General features: G+C 52.7%; 9 protein-coding genes across 9 annotated transcripts; 3 read left to right on the top strand and 6 right to left on the bottom strand.

Moving 5' to 3' along the window:
- Positions 1 to 43: 43 nt before the first annotated feature.
- ACRALDRAFT_1081907 (mitochondrial 54S ribosomal protein uL22m) lies at positions 44 to 1527 on the bottom strand. The gene is made up of 3 exons (XM_071019231.1): positions 1432 to 1527; positions 483 to 1316; positions 44 to 424 (listed from the first exon to the last, which is right to left on the bottom strand). Exons 1-3 carry the CDS (start codon positions 1499 to 1501, stop codon positions 285 to 287), a joined length of 1044 nt encoding a protein of 347 aa, XP_070875115.1. The 5' UTR covers positions 1502 to 1527; the 3' UTR covers positions 44 to 284.
- A 1428-nt stretch (positions 1528 to 2955) lies between these two features.
- Positions 2956 to 3302, bottom strand: ACRALDRAFT_2104176 (uncharacterized protein; the record flags this gene model as incomplete). Its single annotated transcript, XM_071023176.1, has 2 exons — positions 2956 to 3019; positions 3088 to 3302. The coding sequence occupies 2 exons, from the start codon at positions 3300 to 3302 to the stop codon at positions 2956 to 2958; spliced, it is 279 nt and encodes a 92-aa protein (XP_070875114.1).
- A 69-nt stretch (positions 3303 to 3371) lies between these two features.
- ACRALDRAFT_1070768 (uncharacterized protein) lies at positions 3372 to 4365 on the top strand (the record flags this gene model as incomplete). Its single annotated transcript, XM_071017796.1, has 2 exons — positions 3372 to 3443; positions 3649 to 4365. 2 exons carry the CDS (start codon positions 3372 to 3374, stop codon positions 4363 to 4365), a joined length of 789 nt encoding a protein of 262 aa, XP_070875113.1.
- A 744-nt stretch (positions 4366 to 5109) lies between these two features.
- ACRALDRAFT_1033260 (uncharacterized protein) lies at positions 5110 to 6378 on the bottom strand (the record flags this gene model as incomplete). The annotated part of the gene is made up of 2 exons (XM_071014939.1): positions 5110 to 6121; positions 6221 to 6378. The coding sequence occupies 2 exons, from the start codon at positions 6376 to 6378 to the stop codon at positions 5110 to 5112; spliced, it is 1170 nt and encodes a 389-aa protein (XP_070875112.1).
- A 2208-nt stretch (positions 6379 to 8586) lies between these two features.
- ACRALDRAFT_210788 (uncharacterized protein) lies at positions 8587 to 8951 on the top strand (the record flags this gene model as incomplete). Its single annotated transcript, XM_071023351.1, has 3 exons — positions 8587 to 8656; positions 8707 to 8794; positions 8894 to 8951. The coding sequence occupies 3 exons, from the start codon at positions 8587 to 8589 to the stop codon at positions 8949 to 8951; spliced, it is 216 nt and encodes a 71-aa protein (XP_070875111.1).
- Positions 8952 to 9005: 54 nt separating this feature from the next.
- On the bottom strand, positions 9006 to 10277 carry ACRALDRAFT_2019731 (uncharacterized protein; the record flags this gene model as incomplete). Its single annotated transcript, XM_071019985.1, has 11 exons — positions 9006 to 9024; positions 9057 to 9105; positions 9159 to 9266; positions 9305 to 9336; positions 9487 to 9579; positions 9632 to 9675; positions 9798 to 9894; positions 9971 to 9995; positions 10047 to 10109; positions 10174 to 10191; positions 10229 to 10277. 11 exons carry the CDS (start codon positions 10275 to 10277, stop codon positions 9006 to 9008), a joined length of 597 nt encoding a protein of 198 aa, XP_070875110.1.
- A 1105-nt stretch (positions 10278 to 11382) lies between these two features.
- ACRALDRAFT_1070771 (uncharacterized protein) lies at positions 11383 to 12139 on the top strand (the record flags this gene model as incomplete). The annotated part of the gene is made up of 2 exons (XM_071017797.1): positions 11383 to 11436; positions 11750 to 12139. 2 exons carry the CDS (start codon positions 11383 to 11385, stop codon positions 12137 to 12139), a joined length of 444 nt encoding a protein of 147 aa, XP_070875109.1.
- Positions 11802 to 13783, bottom strand: ACRALDRAFT_1042867 (uncharacterized protein). The gene is made up of 2 exons (XM_071015281.1): positions 13754 to 13783; positions 11802 to 13700 (listed from the first exon to the last, which is right to left on the bottom strand). Exon 2 carries the CDS (start codon positions 13303 to 13305, stop codon positions 12508 to 12510), a length of 798 nt encoding a protein of 265 aa, XP_070875108.1. The 5' UTR covers positions 13306 to 13700; positions 13754 to 13783; the 3' UTR covers positions 11802 to 12507.
- A 300-nt stretch (positions 13784 to 14083) lies between these two features.
- On the bottom strand, positions 14084 to 16153 carry ACRALDRAFT_1042868 (uncharacterized protein). Its single transcript, XM_071015282.1, has 4 exons — positions 15728 to 16153; positions 15532 to 15680; positions 14502 to 15469; positions 14084 to 14432 (listed from the first exon to the last, which is right to left on the bottom strand). Exons 1-4 carry the CDS (start codon positions 15829 to 15831, stop codon positions 14382 to 14384), a joined length of 1272 nt encoding a protein of 423 aa, XP_070875107.1. The 5' UTR covers positions 15832 to 16153; the 3' UTR covers positions 14084 to 14381.
- Between the last annotated feature and the right edge of the window lie 363 nt (positions 16154 to 16516).

The raw sequence follows: 16516 nt of genomic DNA, 5'->3' as shown, positions 1-16516 counted from the left end.
GTTCCGCTGGTATATTCGTGGTCTACGAAGTAGACTATACTAGAGATAAGCTGGAAACAAAGGAATAAAAGAAAAAAGATCAGCTCAATAACGAATGTCTTGCTGTTCAAAGCTAAGAGGCCAGTGAAGAAAATGGGTGGCAACCTATTCGATCCATTCCGATACGGTGGCCACGATAGTGTACATGTGAGGTTAAAGTAGTCTACAATATCGTATACACGGTGTAGCAAGAGGAATAACCAAGAGCCACCATTCAGAGCCAAGTCGCACCTCTTGTACTGACCCTACCACGAATAGTATGGTCTCTGCGCAGTAACCGGTCGGTTAGGTAGATGGACCCATGGTTTACGGCTAGCCTCCTTTGTGACCCGCTCATTGTACTCCCGTATCCGCGTCCGTTCCTCCTTCAGGATGACGGAAATACCTGGTTACGGTGGTCAGCCCGGAGCGTTGGTAATGTCACGATCGGAACGGGAACTTACTCGTCGATGGACTGACAATCAATCCCTGCTTCCCGCGTCCCTTGAACTCGACACGTCGCTGTCGAGGAGTTCCTTTGTTCACCCATGCCTGTGCCACATAGAGGTTTGTTGGGTTGTCCACCTTGAGACTCGCCCCATCCTTGGTTTTGATCTTGATGGGCGTGGTAGTCGAGCCATTGACATTGCCAAGGCCCATGCCCCGGCTCACGATGGCTATGTCGCGGGCTTCCTCGAGGTGGAACTTGACCTCGGCGGCCATCTTCTTCTTCGAATACTGCATTTGCACAAGAGCATCTTCCAACGTCTTTCCTTGGATTTGCCTTGCGAGCATCACCAACTTCTTCACACTCGTCTCCAAGAACGGACTCCTGTGCGTTAGCTGCCTTTCGGAAGCCGCAATGCGCGCCGTCCGCCTTGAATACTCAGAAGGTTCTTCGGCAGCTGTGTGCCGTCGTACCATCTGGATGACTTTCTTCCTCTCCCACCGGATCCGAGAGCGCGGGTCCGGATCAAGACGCCAAGCGATGGCCTCCGGAGGCACGGGCTGCTGGAGCGGATGGCGTGATGGTTCAGCACCTTTGCCTTCCGCCGTGGCTGCTTTCACTTCGTCTTCAAAAATCGAGTCCGAAAGAGACGGGGGTTTGCTTTGCTGCTGTTGCGCGATGACGCGGGCGCGAACTTTCGGGTCGTCGAGGTTCTGGCCGGAGTCTGACTGGCGAGCATTCGAACCGCGATTGAATAAATTAGAGAAAGACCATTTCGTACGACGCTGGACGAGTGGAAGCGACGCAGCCAACGAGTTTGAGGACGCGAGAGTGTACAGAGCCGACGGAGCTGGGAAGTAGTGAATGGGGGCATGGTCAGTCAGGTAGACGTATTAGGGAGAGCTTCATCCCCGGCGCGTAGCAAAATCCATGGCCGAAGAAAAAGGCGGAAAAAAAGAACTTACCGGCCAACGCTATCCTCTTAGATGGGAGGTGGGCACTCATCTTGACGAGTGGTCGCCCAACACCTGGCATAGCTACTTCACGAAGCTTTCTGTGAGAAAAACAAGCATATACGAATCGTAGGTACGAAGTAGGAACTGTTGGTCGATCCCTGCGGAGACAGTAGCCGAAATTTTACCGGTCTTCCAGAAAATATCACGTGACACATTATCCCGGCCCATCGTCAGCCCATTTCCATCAAGAGAGCTAGGTCAGTCAATTCTCTCGCTTTCTTGCCGAACTAATCCGACCACCACCACGTTCAGACCTGTCCAACAAGCCAACCCTCAATACCCGCGCACTCTCACAACGACATTCGATCACAATGGCCAGCGCGACCTCCATCAAGCCCATCACGGGTGTACGTACAAGTCTCCTCCAGTCCCAATTGGGCACTTTGATTCAGTCATAGGACGCCCACTCATATCCTCGGCAGATGCTCCGGCGAAACCTCATTATGGATCTCGGAATTGGTTTAGGTATGTTCATATAACGATTCCCGGTCAACTACTACTATATTCCGTCATGTGTGTTGCACAATGGACGGCGCTTCTGCATTCCCCACTCTTCACACATTCTCTATTCATTGGAACAGTGACTGACGTTGAGGCATTGCAATAGCTGTTGGCTTCGGTGTGGCTAATGCGTTCTGGTATGATACATCACATCCTGCGCCGATGGTTTTCCGAAGAAAAGAGAACGAGAGAAGCGGCTGGACCGCCATTCATCGACCATCCAGCTACCGAGGGTCGAGCTTCGTCATGCTAATTCACGAATTGTAGGTATGGCTACCACATGCGACGCACGAACGCTCGAGACAACTACTACGCCAAGCTAGAGCAAGAGAAGGCGGAGAAGCGTGGAGTTCAGGCGTGAGAGACGCCTCTACTTGTGTCTTGAGACTGGACTGGCAAGAGGGAGAACCATTATTGAAATGTTGGGTAGATATTGGGGGAATTACTGTGGGATGATTCCGGACGCTTAGACAAAGAATTGAACCCTTGAGCTGTGCTGGCCCAACTGGACAGCCGGTTTGTATCAAAACCTATACACAATATGGACCCAGGACTTCCGCTGTTTCTGTTTGATGCCCTTCGGTCTAGGGGAGGGTTAAAGAATCCTGAGATATTGGCTGAGAGTGACCGAGAAGCTTAGTATGGTCTTGTGCGATTCTTCGCTGACGATTGCTTGTATATCATGCCCTAACGATGACATAAACGCCTACTTACACTTGTCCCAACAAGTGCCATGCGACTGTGTGTGACCAGGGAGTAGCTGATCAATATTGTGCCGTATCCATGACCTGCTACCCAAGCCTTTCCAGATTCGATGGAGTTTGCTCGTGTTGTCGTCAATCAGAGACCTAGACGAAAGAAGGGCAGCATTTACATCATGAGCTAATGGCTGGTCGGTACCGGATGCGACTCGACTGACGAATTGGCAAACGTCAAATTTTCTCCGTCGTCCATCATGCCTCTGGCTGTCACCTAATCATTCAAGCCCTCCCACGCTGAGGTCTCGACCATAAACACGCCCTTTTTGTCCCTGCACCTGCTCGGTTGGGGTGATCTCGTGTTAGCAGGGATACACCGTTGTGATGGGGGTGGGTTGAGACGCACTGGCGGAAGAAGCGGTTAACAGCCCAGCATCGCACAGGGCTTCCGGGTAGCGCCGGATCGTCGACGAAACAACGGTATTGTGTCAACTCTTTCAGGTCGCACTGGGACAAGTCCACGTTCCCGCCGCCATCTAGCTTGCGTTTCTTGCCCTTGACATCTGCCTGGACGTGAAGCGGGAGCTCCGAGGCCGGGAAAGCAACGCACGGCGGGGACATAAGTCTTCAGTACTCCGCTCTCGTATTTTACTGCGTCGCCACGAAAGTCCGGTTATTCAGCGGTCGATGATGGCTGCGCCGACAGCAACGGGAATGGGTGCACGGATGTTGAATGAGGTGGAGGAGGGTAACCTCGACGAGGTCAGTCGGATTCCCAGACAGCTTCTCTACTTGTCCAATTGTTGTACCTCGGATATTTTCCTTTTTTTATTATTTTTACTTTGTCTCCTCTAACCCCTAACCAAGCCACCAAAAAAATGACGCCCACTATCCCGAAGACATCCATCACCGAAACTTTCGCATACGGTTATGATTGAGGTGCAAACCCGATTAATTCTTTCTCTAGGTGCTTGCCTCGCTACGAACAAACTTGAGCGTTCTGTCCGCCTTGCCAGCAACATGCACCAAAGAGGGTCCACAGAGATTCAAGACTCACGCGCTCCCGGATCTTGATGCTTTGATCGACCGGAATCTGCGCGCCACACAGTCGGCTACTTTACAATTGACCGGCAGATACCTGCCTCTTGTCTACAAACTCGTGTCGGAACTGATTGCAGCCCCGCATCACAAAGCCATCGTCATCATTGACACTGAGAATCGCTTTGACCCAACACGCTTGACAACCCAACATTCGTCGGGTGATAGTGACCTCCGCCATGTTCATGTCTACCGCTTGCCTCGTTGCGAACCCGACCGTCTCCAGTCACTCGTCGCAGGTGTCGAGGCCCGGATGTTGTACGGCCGGCATGAGAGCCGCGCGCGTCAGTGGTGGGGGACCATCGTCATCGGCGCCCTTCCGGTTTCTCCAGCTGCCTCCTCTGCTGCACCTGGACCAGCCACGGCGTCAACACGAAGCAACATTGCCCATGTCACAGCCAACTGGAAGGGGTGGCTGAGAGTTGGCAGAGGGGACGTTGAGCGCTTCCATCCCACCTCGAGCGTTCGCGAGGCCTTGGCCGGCCGGGAAAGAAGGCAAATGGCCGTTGACACGGTCGGTTGGGTTGCCTCCTGTCAGTGGGGTGGGTTCACCTTCAAATCTAACGAAGACGAACGTGGGCGATGACAATGTGGCACAAGTCCTCCCCCCTATCAAGATGAATGCTGCAGCCTTGAATGTAAAGCTTCTCTTCAACTAGAGGGAATCGATGATATGTGCGACTCACATCATCCCATCGCTACGTAGTGGCACATCATCTCCAACCCCAGCTTGGCCGCCCTAGTCGACTAGGCGTGAACGCTTTCCAAGGTCAATCAACCATCGCAGTTTATTTGGGCGTGAACGGGTTCAAACATTCCGTTCCTGTGCGGCCATTACGTCGCAGGTGGTGTTCATTTTGATGCACCGCGCGAGAAGAAATAGGCGCGATTACCGGATATGGCTGAATGTCAATTGCCCACTATCTTATACGGGCGCCTTTGCGCCTGACCCCCAACTTCTGTCCGCCCCAATTTCAATCTATCTTTGTATGCGGAGGGAGGACGATCGGGGTAGGCTGCATAGCCACTGTCCGACCTCTGGCCGCCTTGACAGTAACTTCAATCTCGGTACTCATAGCTTCGTCAATCTGATGACGCCTTGGTATCCCAATCCCAAAGAACAAAACATTTACCTGTCCCGGTACAAAAGAGAGAATTCCAGCCTGGTGTTGGCGGAAAAAGGAGAAGACATAATAGAGGGAGAACAAAATGAGTCGCTTTTCGCAATGCGTTCCAACCAGAGCCTAATTCTAAATGGATGTAAAGATGGGGAAGATAAGAAGTCAGAGTAGCGGGACAAGTGTTCGTAACGTCCCGTAACTCAAGGCACTCAACCCAAGATGGGAGAGGCGCGCTCTTCCAGAGGTGTCAGGACAGCACTGTCCTTTCCAGAAAGAGCTTCGAGGCACGCTTCTTCTCCTAGTACGTCCTTGCGGAACGAATGCACAACACGCTTGCGCATCTCTCGCTGAAGGCCGAATTTGACAGCGTCGAGTACGTTGTTGACAGTGACCCTGGGTTTGTACGCAGGCTCGGTGCCTTCCTGGTACACACCCGTCTTGACTAGTATGCTGTACCAGTCGTTCTCGGATTGTTCGTTGAAGGCATTGGTGCCGCGGATGTCACTCTCAGGGGTATCTCCGACGAAGTAGACAGTCTCGGGCGGGGCGTTGAAGCTGTGTTGCTGGCGGCGCCATTGTTGCAGAAGGCGTGTTGCAAACTCGAATGTGCTGACTTGGGGTTTGCCAAAAGCGTGCGTATGTAGAACACCCTTTTTCTTGGTAACATCCTTGAAGATCACCTCCAGCATGCGGCGCAGAGCACCCATACCAAGGCGGGCGTTATCGTGGGCAGCAGACCAGACGACATCATTGTGCGAAAAGTAGATGGGCGGTCCTTCATCCAGGGTTTCTGACACCGTTCCCAGGCGGCCGCCCTTGGACATGGCAATATCCAACATAATCTGGATATCACCCGCCCAATCTCGCGAGTCGGCAAAGACGAAAACGGCCTCGATCGTGACGTTGCTGAAGTCACGCTCACGCGAGTTGAAGAACTCGGTATCTGTCAACTTCCGGAACGGGGTGGTGGCACTATTGTGCTTGATGATGTCGCCCGGTGTGATGACGTCGCGGAAGCCATAACCCTCTGCCACCTGGCGGCACTTTTCGCCTTCGCCGCCGACGACCAAGACTGTACGGAACCGCTCGGCCATCTCCCTCATGGGTGTGTGGCCACAGATGAACTGGGCAGGGGAAATGTTGATCTCCATCTGCTGCGACAGGTCTGCACAGCGTTCCTCTTCGGTCTTTCCACCTCCGTTGGTGAGGAATATGTAGGGACTAGGGGAAGATGTTAATAAAAAAAGTGCTCCATTCACTTCATGATGGTGGTGGCAAAACGGGGACTAGACTAGATGGTGAGGAAGTCTCGATGCTTACATTTGCAGCCCGTACTCGTTTTCCCCGTTGAGGAATCGCATTGCCTCGATAGCCTCGGGAATGGCACGTCCACCACGCACCAGGACGCCGTCGATGTCGAAGGCAAATGCAAATCCATCTGCAACTAGGGTGTCGAGGGCCGGGGTCGCAGGTGACATGCCAGCAACAGGGCTACCTATCAGGGACCCCTCGGCGGATGGTGGCGGAGAGGAGTCTGGTGATGAGTCGATGGCCAAAGCATCCAGTTCCTTACGGGCCGCCGTTATCTCTTCCATGAAGCTACCGCTAGATGAAGCTCTATGGGAGCTCCGGCGAGCCGCCTCAAGAGGGATTTGCATGCTCATGTTTGCGTAGACCCGGACGGAGTGAAGCGAAGGCGTTTAGGTATGTCTTCGAGAGCCGATGTGATATTGAGAAGTTAAAAGGCGGTCTCTAAGGCAAGTATAGAGAGAATATGAATATATCCTATCCCGTCAGGAGAGGGGGGAGGAGGGATAGAGAGGCCCTTATATCATAGGTCTGTTTCCACACGCTAGACCAAGTGTCCCTGGGGGTCTCCATAATAACCAGGTAAGCGCGATGGTTTCCCTATCCTTTGACATCTTTCGCCTCCCAGATCTAGGCGAGTATGGAGACGAAGATTCTGTGTTGTGGTCCAGAGAAGGAGAGGAGTGAAGATATCTGCCTCTGTCGTCAGGGAGTGGATGGGCTTGCCAAGGTGTGGTACAAAAACGACCCCAAGGGGTGTTTAAAACCAAAGCTCCGTAAAGTGGGGCGCCACCACCACAACCAGCCACTAGAGTACGTTGTAGGTAGACCCTGTTTTTGGTACATATCCGTCGGTGTAGCACTGTGAAAAGTACCGACTAATACTGGCCAAGGGGGGACTGTACTGTACATACATAGGGAGTCCTTTTGCCACATGGTGTACAACGTACGTCACTGCACATGTTCTTAATATTCGTTTCAGCCTCTCTTTCTTACTCATCAGGTCCTCAAAACTCACCTCCCTTCTACAAACTCATCTTTCGGATGCGCTTCTAACCGCGCGACGCGCTCTAACCCAGCAACAAGGCCGTCTTTCCAGGAGTTTTGATCATCGTCTATGCAAACGTCCGTCCATCAATGGTTACTAGGGAGTCTCCGGTGCTACTGTCCACAAACTCTGGGCACCGTGACGCAGGCCAACCAGCTGCAATGACGGTGCCAAGTTATCTCCATTAAAACCTCCTTTCAGGGCTTCTTTGCTCCACCAAGGTCCACCTAGATAGATAGGTAACCAGTGATATGTAAGTACTTCGTAGCTTATTGACGCCAGGAGTGATATTCTGGATATGCTGTAACCTGGTGGCTGGCCACTGCATACCTAATATCTACACCCCGGGCGGAGCTCTCGTTGGTTCGTTTCAGCTTGAACAACATCACCACTTCTTCAGTTGGCTAAATCATGTCGATACTGATTACGTCGTGCAGGCCAATGACATTATATGCCGCTGCTGCTCTACCCATCTCCGCTACACTACTTCGTACACATACATAGTGTAGAGTCCAATGCCGACAGTTACAAAGCAAACACTACACGTGCACGGAGAAATTCTTAACATTACGTTGTATGCCACCAGTTCACTACCGCAGACACTCGACGAATCCGATTCTGCCCTAGTGCGGCCCCTCATTTCCCCTGAAACAAGCCAATGGATAGGAGAGCTTCGGTGCGGTACTGGAGCCTCATTGTCGATGAGTGGAATAAAAGGCCTTCAACTAAGGGCCGGGGAAGTGGAGATTGTTACAACGTACATACCAAAAGCGGTATACAGCAGGATTGAATTCTCGAGTTTGCGGTATAATCACCTTTGCGTTCAAGGTTAAGAACTTCCTCGCAACTCTTGCAGGGTCACCACACTGCAGGTGGTTCAGGTAGCCATCCTTCCAATCATGTGCCTAACGAGCCGAACAATCCTAAACGTGCCTACCGGTGTGCTCGCGGCTAACTAACCACAAGATGTACGGCCATGTGGTAATTACTTGGTATGTAACTGGCGTGACATTTTCTCAGATGATCCTACGCGTCTTGAGACAACATGATGATTTCCCTCCAGGGCCATCATAACCTTACCTAGTACCTGTTGGATGCCAGCTCCAGCGTGACTGAAGACTCCTTTTCACATGTGTCCAACAACTCTAGCCAAGGCCGAGGAATTCTGATTAATCAGTCTACCTACCCGGACTGGCATGAGAAGCTGGGTATCACTTGTTATGTATGCACTGCACCTCGGAACGACGCCCGGACTTGCTTATTGCTCGGGGAATTAATGAAACCGCCAGGGGTAGTGGTGAGGCATGGTGTCTAGCAACGGGCCGCAGTCATGCGGCTACGTGAGACGGACGCGGTTGGCCTTTTCGCCGACTACCCTCTTCCAGTATTCCTTTTGGTCCGTGGAGTCCCTTGCAGGCTAGCATTTATTCGTCATGTCGTCCATCTGAAGATGACTTGCGCCTTTTATCTTCGTCGTCTCTGGCTTTTACGAGAAAGAGTCCCTACAGTGCATCGAAACAGCTGCGCAACATCGAGGGGTGCTCAAAGCCTCCCGCACACTGACAATACGCCAATAATACTTGTTATAATTGAATTCTGATACGGCGAATTATGCATACTGTTGGTGTATGGTCCAGAGACCTACACAACGTCGGGGCTGCTACAACCTACTGTACTTCCCCGGAGAACAGCTAGCAGCTAATATATACGGCAGTACCTACAGTATATCAAGGTGCCTTTTTGCTTCGATCAATATTCGTAGGCAATGCTTCACAACTGTCCGAGACATCCATAACGTACGTTGTATACTGTCCATCTGCCGCCTCTTTCCGAATTATACCGTTCACCACTGTGGCACTGTTGTGGGAATATGTATACCGTAGACGTGCCTGATAGGCTGACGGTAAAGATCAACGGGGACATCGGGACAGCGGGCGGCCAATATCTGGGAGCCTATGTGGATATTGAGGCTCATACGTTGTAGGTACGTACGGCTAGCTGGATGTCGGTCTCATCTCATGTTCCCGTCGTCTGTATATGTAGTGTACATATAGTAAATTGGCCTTGAAGGCAAGGCAGACTGGTAGAAAGTAAACAGTGTGTCTTGTAAGACTAGTAGACTACATGCCAATAACATAGCCGCTTATGATAGCACCTTTTTTCCCTTAATCCATTGACTTTGATAAATATTATGAAGCGAAATAAAGCGAAGAATATACAACATACATACGTCGAGAGCGAGTTGACGGCGCAAATACATATACATACACACACATACAACGTAGGTACGTTGTGCACAAGAGCGGGGTTGTCGTGACCTGACCTGTGGTCGGTGTGGTTGGCTGTTATTATAGCGCGTTCTCCTTTGGGTCCACAGGGGTGCAATGACCCCTGGGTCCACCATACCGAATAACGTCTCCTATGACGTCAATTTTGCACGCCTGTGGTATGGTGGAATGCGGAATAATTACAGTAGCATACAACGTATTGTAAGCGGCGGCCGGCCCGCTGCCAAGGCTTTAAGGGCTCCGCTAGCCGGACCGAAAGTGTCTCATACAGGCCGATACCACCAAGGAACATCAGCTCCATGTTCTCGGCGTTAAATGAGTACCTGGGACTTTGAGAGTCTAGCGATTTTCTTAACTCCAAGGCAGTACAGTAGTACAGTATGCCTTACGAAAATAAAAACAGGTATCTAGTACATTCCCGCTCACTTCTTCAGTTGCCGTTCTGTCCGATCTACACTTTCCAGTCGGCATAACCGCAATCTAGGTACCGGAAAGGTGGGACCAATATATGAAAACTTCCTTTGATTCGCCCTGCGTCCGGAGCCGGTTACCGGGTCCGGAATGCCTCGGGTGGCAATCAGGCACCGTCGTCTTCATAGCATAGCGAAAAAAAGGGACCTGCTTGGCACCGAGCCAAAAACCATCGACTAAAAGGTACATCCATTTAAAGATCTTCTGGGGAACCGCTGGCTGAATCGACGGAAACAAGCGACGAGGGCAGGCTCCTAGACATAATCTAACGCGGCTTATGTATATAACTGCGATTTTACTCTGTGAGGTCGTTCAAGACCAACCACCATGGCTCCCTCGGTATGTCTGTACCCTGATTTTAAGTAAGTATAGTGGGTAATCATTAATGACGAGTAGTTTCTTAGCCATCTATGCGCGTTACCTACTCATCACTTCTGCTTACTCACTGTAAGTACCACCTACCTACGTACACCGCACGCGCACTGCGGACTCAATATAGACCCGCGTGTAACATGCCAAATATCATGTCTTCACGCTTTTCACCTCTCGCCCCAAAGAGCAAATGTGTTTCTGCGTGAAGATGATTGGCGGTACTACAAACACGCTACTCCGTTAGCCTTAATAATTCCAGAAAAAGTATGGAAGTCGACAAGACAAACAGTGTGGTCCGCCCTTGGCGAGGCTACCACCCCCTGGCTTACAACGTACCCACCTACTTGAGAGCGATCGACAGATTGCGACTCGGAATATATACGAACGTCTTCTAGTCGGTCTTGATTTACAGTACCTAACTCGCCGAGGGCCAAAACCTGCTCCTACCGTGGTGATTTGCTGACGTCAACCCCGAGAGGGCTGACTTGGAGTGGGAATCCTATTTACTTTGTATGCACCCATCGAGCGCACGACGACACTCCATGCCTTGGAAAGGCACCCGTCGGTGGTTTACGTTGTAGGCACAACGTACGTCGTATGTACATAGTGTACGTTTTACTTGGTATGGTATGGAGGGTTCATGTCGACTAGGATTATCCAGGGACGAGAAGAAGATCCTTCATCTATCACATTCTCGCCAAGCCACCAGCTGCAGGCTTCCAATTCCTTCGGAACACATTTTGGCACTCTGCACTGCCCGACAGAGCAGTATAACGTAGTATGTAATGCGATGCAACGAGATACCTACAACGTATGTATACATACATACCTACGTTGTAGTGTAGGTATGTAGAGCCAGGGTTCACCGGGCGCCATAGGTCTCTGCGCGCTATTTACATGATACTACCTACTTAGTACCCTACGAAGTATACGAAGTAAGGGATCAACAGACAGCAGCAGCCCGCCCCAAACGAAGCGCACCCCAAATCTCACAGATGTGGGGTCTCCTGTCGTACAGAATCGTTGTGGTGTACACTACTTCGTATAACGTATGTACAGTATGTACATAGGTACATACATACAGTATCATGCAGTATTCTCACTTTCTAGGGCATGGAGCGGCCCCACCCCAGGCGTTGTGCCTCAACTCTGTAACGTATCAGGAGAAAATCGCGCTGCTATCGATTAAGGCCCCCCACCCCCAGCGGGCCCAAGAAAAAAAAAGGAAGGAACTCTTTTCCCCTACTTTTTTTTTGGCGTCTTTTTTTCTCTCGATTGCCCACCAGTCTGCGGGGGCTTTGGAGATAACGTACAACGTACACTATGTACATATGTTGTATCCCGGCGCTGTACAATCGACAGCGAGTCATGCCCATCTCCATTCCATCACAGAACCAAATTCCTGCATCATCAGCCAGAATCCTCTTTCATGGTAGGGAGTCCGGTATCAAGGTGCACGCATTCCAGGAGGATAAGGCTCAGGGTCCACGGCTCAATGTCCGCCTACCCGTTGGCCGGCCTCAAGAGACGAAAGATATTTCATGGTTTCGGTATTCCGACTTCTCAGGCTGGCCCAAGTTATCGACCACTCTTAACTGCGGCGTCAACATGTCCGGATATCTTCGGAAATATAGCCACTGCCCCGCGAACCCACAACTCAACGCGCTCCTCTACTCCATATGCACGCCATCGTGCTGCTGCCCCATATGTCACTACACGACCGTGAGCCTCTCTCCCCACAGACTCCAGTGACGTTTTGGCTGCTCCAGTTTTCGCTATTGTGGGGCCTTTCGTTCAACGTCACGTCAACATCCTCCTCGCCGTCGCCCTCTCGTTTACCTCATATTCTCGTTGCCGTGGGTCTACATGGCTAGTAGAAGAAATCTCTTCTGTCCTCCGTCATCCCGATGAACTCCATCAGTCACTGACCAGTGAGCTGAAGAAAAGACGGGGCTAAGTATAAGGCGTAAAGGAGGATATGGCCAGGCCGTCATTGGTTATTCGGGGTTTCCCGAAGTCCGTAGGTGCCGGTACTAGCTGAACCGCTTTGACTCCCGGAAGAACTCAAAAAACTGAAAAGGAGGCGGGAGTACAATGTCTCTTTGTGCCAACGACAGCGACTACTGCAAGTTGACGAAGAGACCGCCATCGACTAATAGCTGAGCCCCCGTCACGTAACCGCTGAGCTCATCGCAGGCCAGGAAGACGGCCGGGCCGGCGAGGTCCTGGGGGACGCCGGTGCGGCCCAGGGGGATACGACCCTCCGTATAGGTACGCTTGGCCTCGTCGGCGAGGTCCTCCTCGTTGAGCTGGGTCCTGATGGTCCCGGGCAGCAGGGCGTTGCAGCGGATGTTGTATTTCCCGAGGGCGACGGCGGTGCTCTGCATCAGGGACAGGACGCCGGCCTTGGTCGGGGTGTAGTGCGTCTGCCGACCTCCGCCGACGAGGGCAGAAATAGAGCTGACCCCGATGATGCTTCCGCCCGGGGGGTTCTGGGCGGCCATCTGGCGGGCTGCGGCCTGGACGATGTAGAAGGCGCCGTCGAGGTTGGTGCGTACCGTGTTGGCAAAGAGGTCGGGGCTCAAGTCGAGAAAGTCGGCGAAAGTGCAGATGCCGGCGTTGGGGACGCAAATGTCAAGGCGTCCGTGGTCCGAATGCCGGACTGCCAGCTCAACCAAGGCGACTGATGTGGCGGGATCTCGGATGTCACCGACCTGATGGGCGAGGCGGCCGGGGGCTGACTCGGCCTCGGCAATGAGGGAGTCGAGGTGCGGCTGGTCTCTCTCCAGGCCGAGGTGGTTGACGACGACATTGGCGCCCTGGCGGAGATATGCGAGGGCTATGGCGCGGCCGATGCCGGTGCTTCCTCCGGTGATGATGGCCGTCTTACCTGCCAGTAGCATCGAGGGAGGGGCCATTCTTGAGTGCAGAGGTGAGTGTGTCTATGAGGCTGACGGTGACCAGTAGTTTACTTTTGATGCTTTGGTCCGGCAGGCGACAAATGTAATAGGTAGAAGCGCGCAAGTTTATTGGGCTGGTTTACCGGGATTTCAGATGGCGTCGTGAAGATGGGGACGCTGAGGAATAGGGTGCTCAGATAACTCTGCTTCGGGTACTGACTGTGAATAGTCGAGGAGTAGGATTCGGTAATGGTACCTACTCGCCGTGCGGCGTCCTCTGAACGATGGAAAAGTGGGAGAGCGCGAAAGAAGAAGAGGATTCAGAACCGGCATCACATCATGTTGATGGCGAGGGCACAAGAGTGGTAGCGAGTGGCTACCTGGCTGAAGGGCTTCTGTAACTGCTATGCTGACTTTGGCGAGGTGTTAGTGATACTTCATGTTCGAATAGACCGTCTTTACATACCATGCCACCTATCTCGTTCTTCTTTTTCCCCCAGATGTCTTCACGGATCAAGACTATTTTCACCTCGTCGCCCCCCTCCTCCTCCGAGGGGAACCTCACTCCCCTGTCGTACCCCGCGGAACCCCGCGTTTCGGGGTGTATTGTCCCGAGGCCGACATCAAGGCAGTGAGGAGACTGGCTGGCCGTGGAAGCACTGTACGGCCGCCTCTAATTCTGTCGCACTCAAGATACGCGACTAGAGGGGGTCAGGAGATTGAATGCTGCGTGATCCTGTGGACTTTTCAAAGGAATCCCTCTGAAAACTACGAAACTTCAACAATTGCAAGTTGGCCATCTTTCCTTGTTGTACCTTGGGCGACTATATACATATATATATATAGACAGATATATACAAATGAACTTGTAAGTTTATTATGTTTAGGCGCGGGATAATGCTATGACTATGTTATCCCTTCGACGAGCAAAGTGGGATCGACAGCTTTTCCCAGCACCGCCTCTCCGGCCGTATTACCAACGGATGTGCACCGGCTTGAAGCAGCGGCGGTTTTTAGATCTTCCACCTTGGTTGCCAAACCTTTGCACCATGCCAGTGGTTCTATTCACCGGGACCCCTTCCGTCTCGGTCAATTTATGTCTTGGACTCCTCCATCTTTGGCTCCTCAACCTTGAGGGGAATATCCTGTGGCTAGTCAGGGCCTCAGTTTCCTGGGACACAGGTCGGGGGAAAATAAGACGGGAGGTTTCTTACCGGGCTCGGGTTCAGCAGCTTTTCGCCGGGGATCAGCTTTGACCGAGCAGCAGGGTTGAGTGTCAGGCCAAACCCGGGCCTGTCCAAGTCGGCGGCTGTCAAGAAGCCCTTGGCGGGGATGGGCTCGTCCAGGAACAGGTCTCCGAATACTGGCAAGACGCTCTTGCCGTCGGGCGAGTTGGCCAAGTACTCCTGAAACGGCGTGTTGGGCTGCGAGATGACAAAGTGGTAGCTATAGGGGCCACTGGCATGGGGCACGACGGGGATATCGTACGCAGCCGCCATGGCCGACACCTTGAGCAGCTCTGTCAGGCCGCCCAGCCACATGACGTCGGGCTGGATGATGTCCAAGTTGCGGCCCTCTACCAGCTTGCGGAAACCATACCGGGAATATTCGTGCTCTCCCGTCGTGAACTTGATGGTCGGATGCGCCCTCTTGATTTGTTCGTAGCCATCCGTGTCATCGGGGGACAGACATTCCTCCCACCAGTTGATGTTGAGGTCCTCACAGGCCTTGGCAAGCTCGATGACGTACGACACGTTGAGACTCATGTAGCAATCCACCATGATGGGGAAATCGGGTCCGACGCTCTCACGGTGCTTGCGGAGGAACTCGACGTTCTTCCGAAGGCCGGCATGGCCTTCCTCGGGGCAGTATGGGAGGGGTACCTTGGCGCCCCAGAACCCCATTGCCTTGGCGGCGGGAGGGTCGGGGCCGGTGCAGTAGAAATCGAGGCGCTGCTTGGTGGCGCCTCCAATCAGCTTGTAGACGGGCTCGTTTCTCAGCTTACCAAGGAGATCCCACAAAGCGAGATCGATGACGGAGATGATGGCGATGGGCAGGCCCTTACGGCCGTAGAACATGGACGAGCGGTACATCTGCTCGAAAAGGAGATTGGTGTCTCGAGGGTCGGCGCCAATCAGGAAACGCTCGAAGTGCTGGTGGACAAGCCAGCAAGCGGGGGGGCCTGGTAGTTCACGAGTATAAGCTATAGATAAGAGAAGGGAGAGAGAGATGGGCTGTACGGACCGCCAAAACCAGTAGCGAAGCCGACGGTGCCGTCTGAGGCCTCGATCTCGACGAGGAAAGAGCCTAGGACGTTGATGCCCCAGCTCGTCCGAGAATGACGGTACCTCTCCCATCGAGATGATGGCGTCGAAATGGGCGAATCGATGAGCCTGGGTTGGTCAGAAGAGGAGAAAGGAAGCGCCGTGGCTGCACTCACCAGTGGCCGCCCTGAACATTGTGGTAGTCACCCCCAGAGCCGACGCCACCGATAACAAACGAACGGATGGCTTTGATGGTCGGGAACGACCTTACCGACGCCATGGCCTCGCTGCAGAATATGGGACAACAGACGAGAGTAGGGAGTGGCGTAAGGACGAAGACGAGGGGAGGCTTGGTACCGTGCGGGAATCGAATGCAATCACAACAGCGCAGAGTGTTGTAGTGAGCCGGTCAGTTGGGAAACTTCGAAGCTAAGGCATTTATATGTATGTATTGTGCGACAAGAAGGTGGCTACCGTACGTCGGACAGAATAAACAGGAGGGGGACTGCGGGACGGCAATCTGATGGGCACCGGCATGGTGAAGGGAAGGGGGAGAGGCGAAGAAGAAGCCTAAATCAGCGTCTTTTCCTCCAATGCCCCCGGGAGAGATGAAAACGCCGCCAGCGGAGGATACTGTAACCAAAAGGAGGCGGGGTCGCAGAGATCCTTCCAATGGCATATCCTTTCTTCGTGGAATGGCTGATATGAAGTCGATGGGAGCTTCGTGGACGTCGGGCGTAGATGTGCCGACAAGGAGAGCACACCTCCACCATGCCTATTTAGGCAATGTATGTGGTGTATCACGGGACAATGCTATCCGGGATTGCGTGGGTGGTATTTTGGATGTTCCCCTTTCAAACGAAGTACAATGACCGACAATGCGAGACTGTAGATGTAGGTATGTCATGAAAACCGAGGTGATCGCGGTAGGTAGAATTCGCTGCTTGTACAAAATCCAGGAACGC

This window comes from Sodiomyces alcalophilus, assembly GCF_042370955.1.
Source record: "Sodiomyces alcalophilus JCM 7366 unplaced genomic scaffold ACRALscaffold_4, whole genome shotgun sequence".
NCBI classification, from domain to species: Eukaryota; Fungi; Ascomycota; class Sordariomycetes; order Glomerellales; family Plectosphaerellaceae; genus Sodiomyces; species Sodiomyces alcalophilus.
Note: the sequence above shows the minus strand (reverse complement) of the source record. Positions and strands in the feature narration are given on the sequence as shown.

What these genes read in the sequence shown, in the direction of transcription:
- ACRALDRAFT_1042867 (XM_071015281.1), bottom strand. Translation starts at nt 13,305, where the DNA reads ATGGCCCCTCCCTCGATGCTACTGGCAGGTAAGACGGCCATCATCACC.
- ACRALDRAFT_1042868 (XM_071015282.1), bottom strand. Translation starts at nt 15,831, where the DNA reads ATGGCGTCGGTAAGGTCGTTCCCGACCATCAAAGCCATCCGTTCGTTT. An exon ending in CTTCGCTACTGGTTTTGGCG is followed by an intron (nt 15,470 to 15,531) that starts GTCCGTACAGCC and finishes GTGAACTACCAG; the next exon opens with GCCCCCCCGCTTGCTGGCTT. An exon ending in AGCTGCTGAACCCGAGCCCG is followed by an intron (nt 14,433 to 14,501) that starts GTAAGAAACCTC and finishes GACTAGCCACAG; the next exon opens with GATATTCCCCTCAAGGTTGA.
- ACRALDRAFT_1081907 (XM_071019231.1), bottom strand. Translation starts at nt 1,501, where the DNA reads ATGCCAGGTGTTGGGCGACCACTCGTCAAGATGAGTGCCCACCTCCCA. An exon ending in TAAGAGGATAGCGTTGGCCG is followed by an intron (nt 1,317 to 1,431) that starts GTAAGTTCTTTT and finishes ACTACTTCCCAG; the next exon opens with CTCCGTCGGCTCTGTACACT. An exon ending in GATTGTCAGTCCATCGACGA is followed by an intron (nt 425 to 482) that starts GTAAGTTCCCGT and finishes CACCGTAACCAG; the next exon opens with GTATTTCCGTCATCCTGAAG.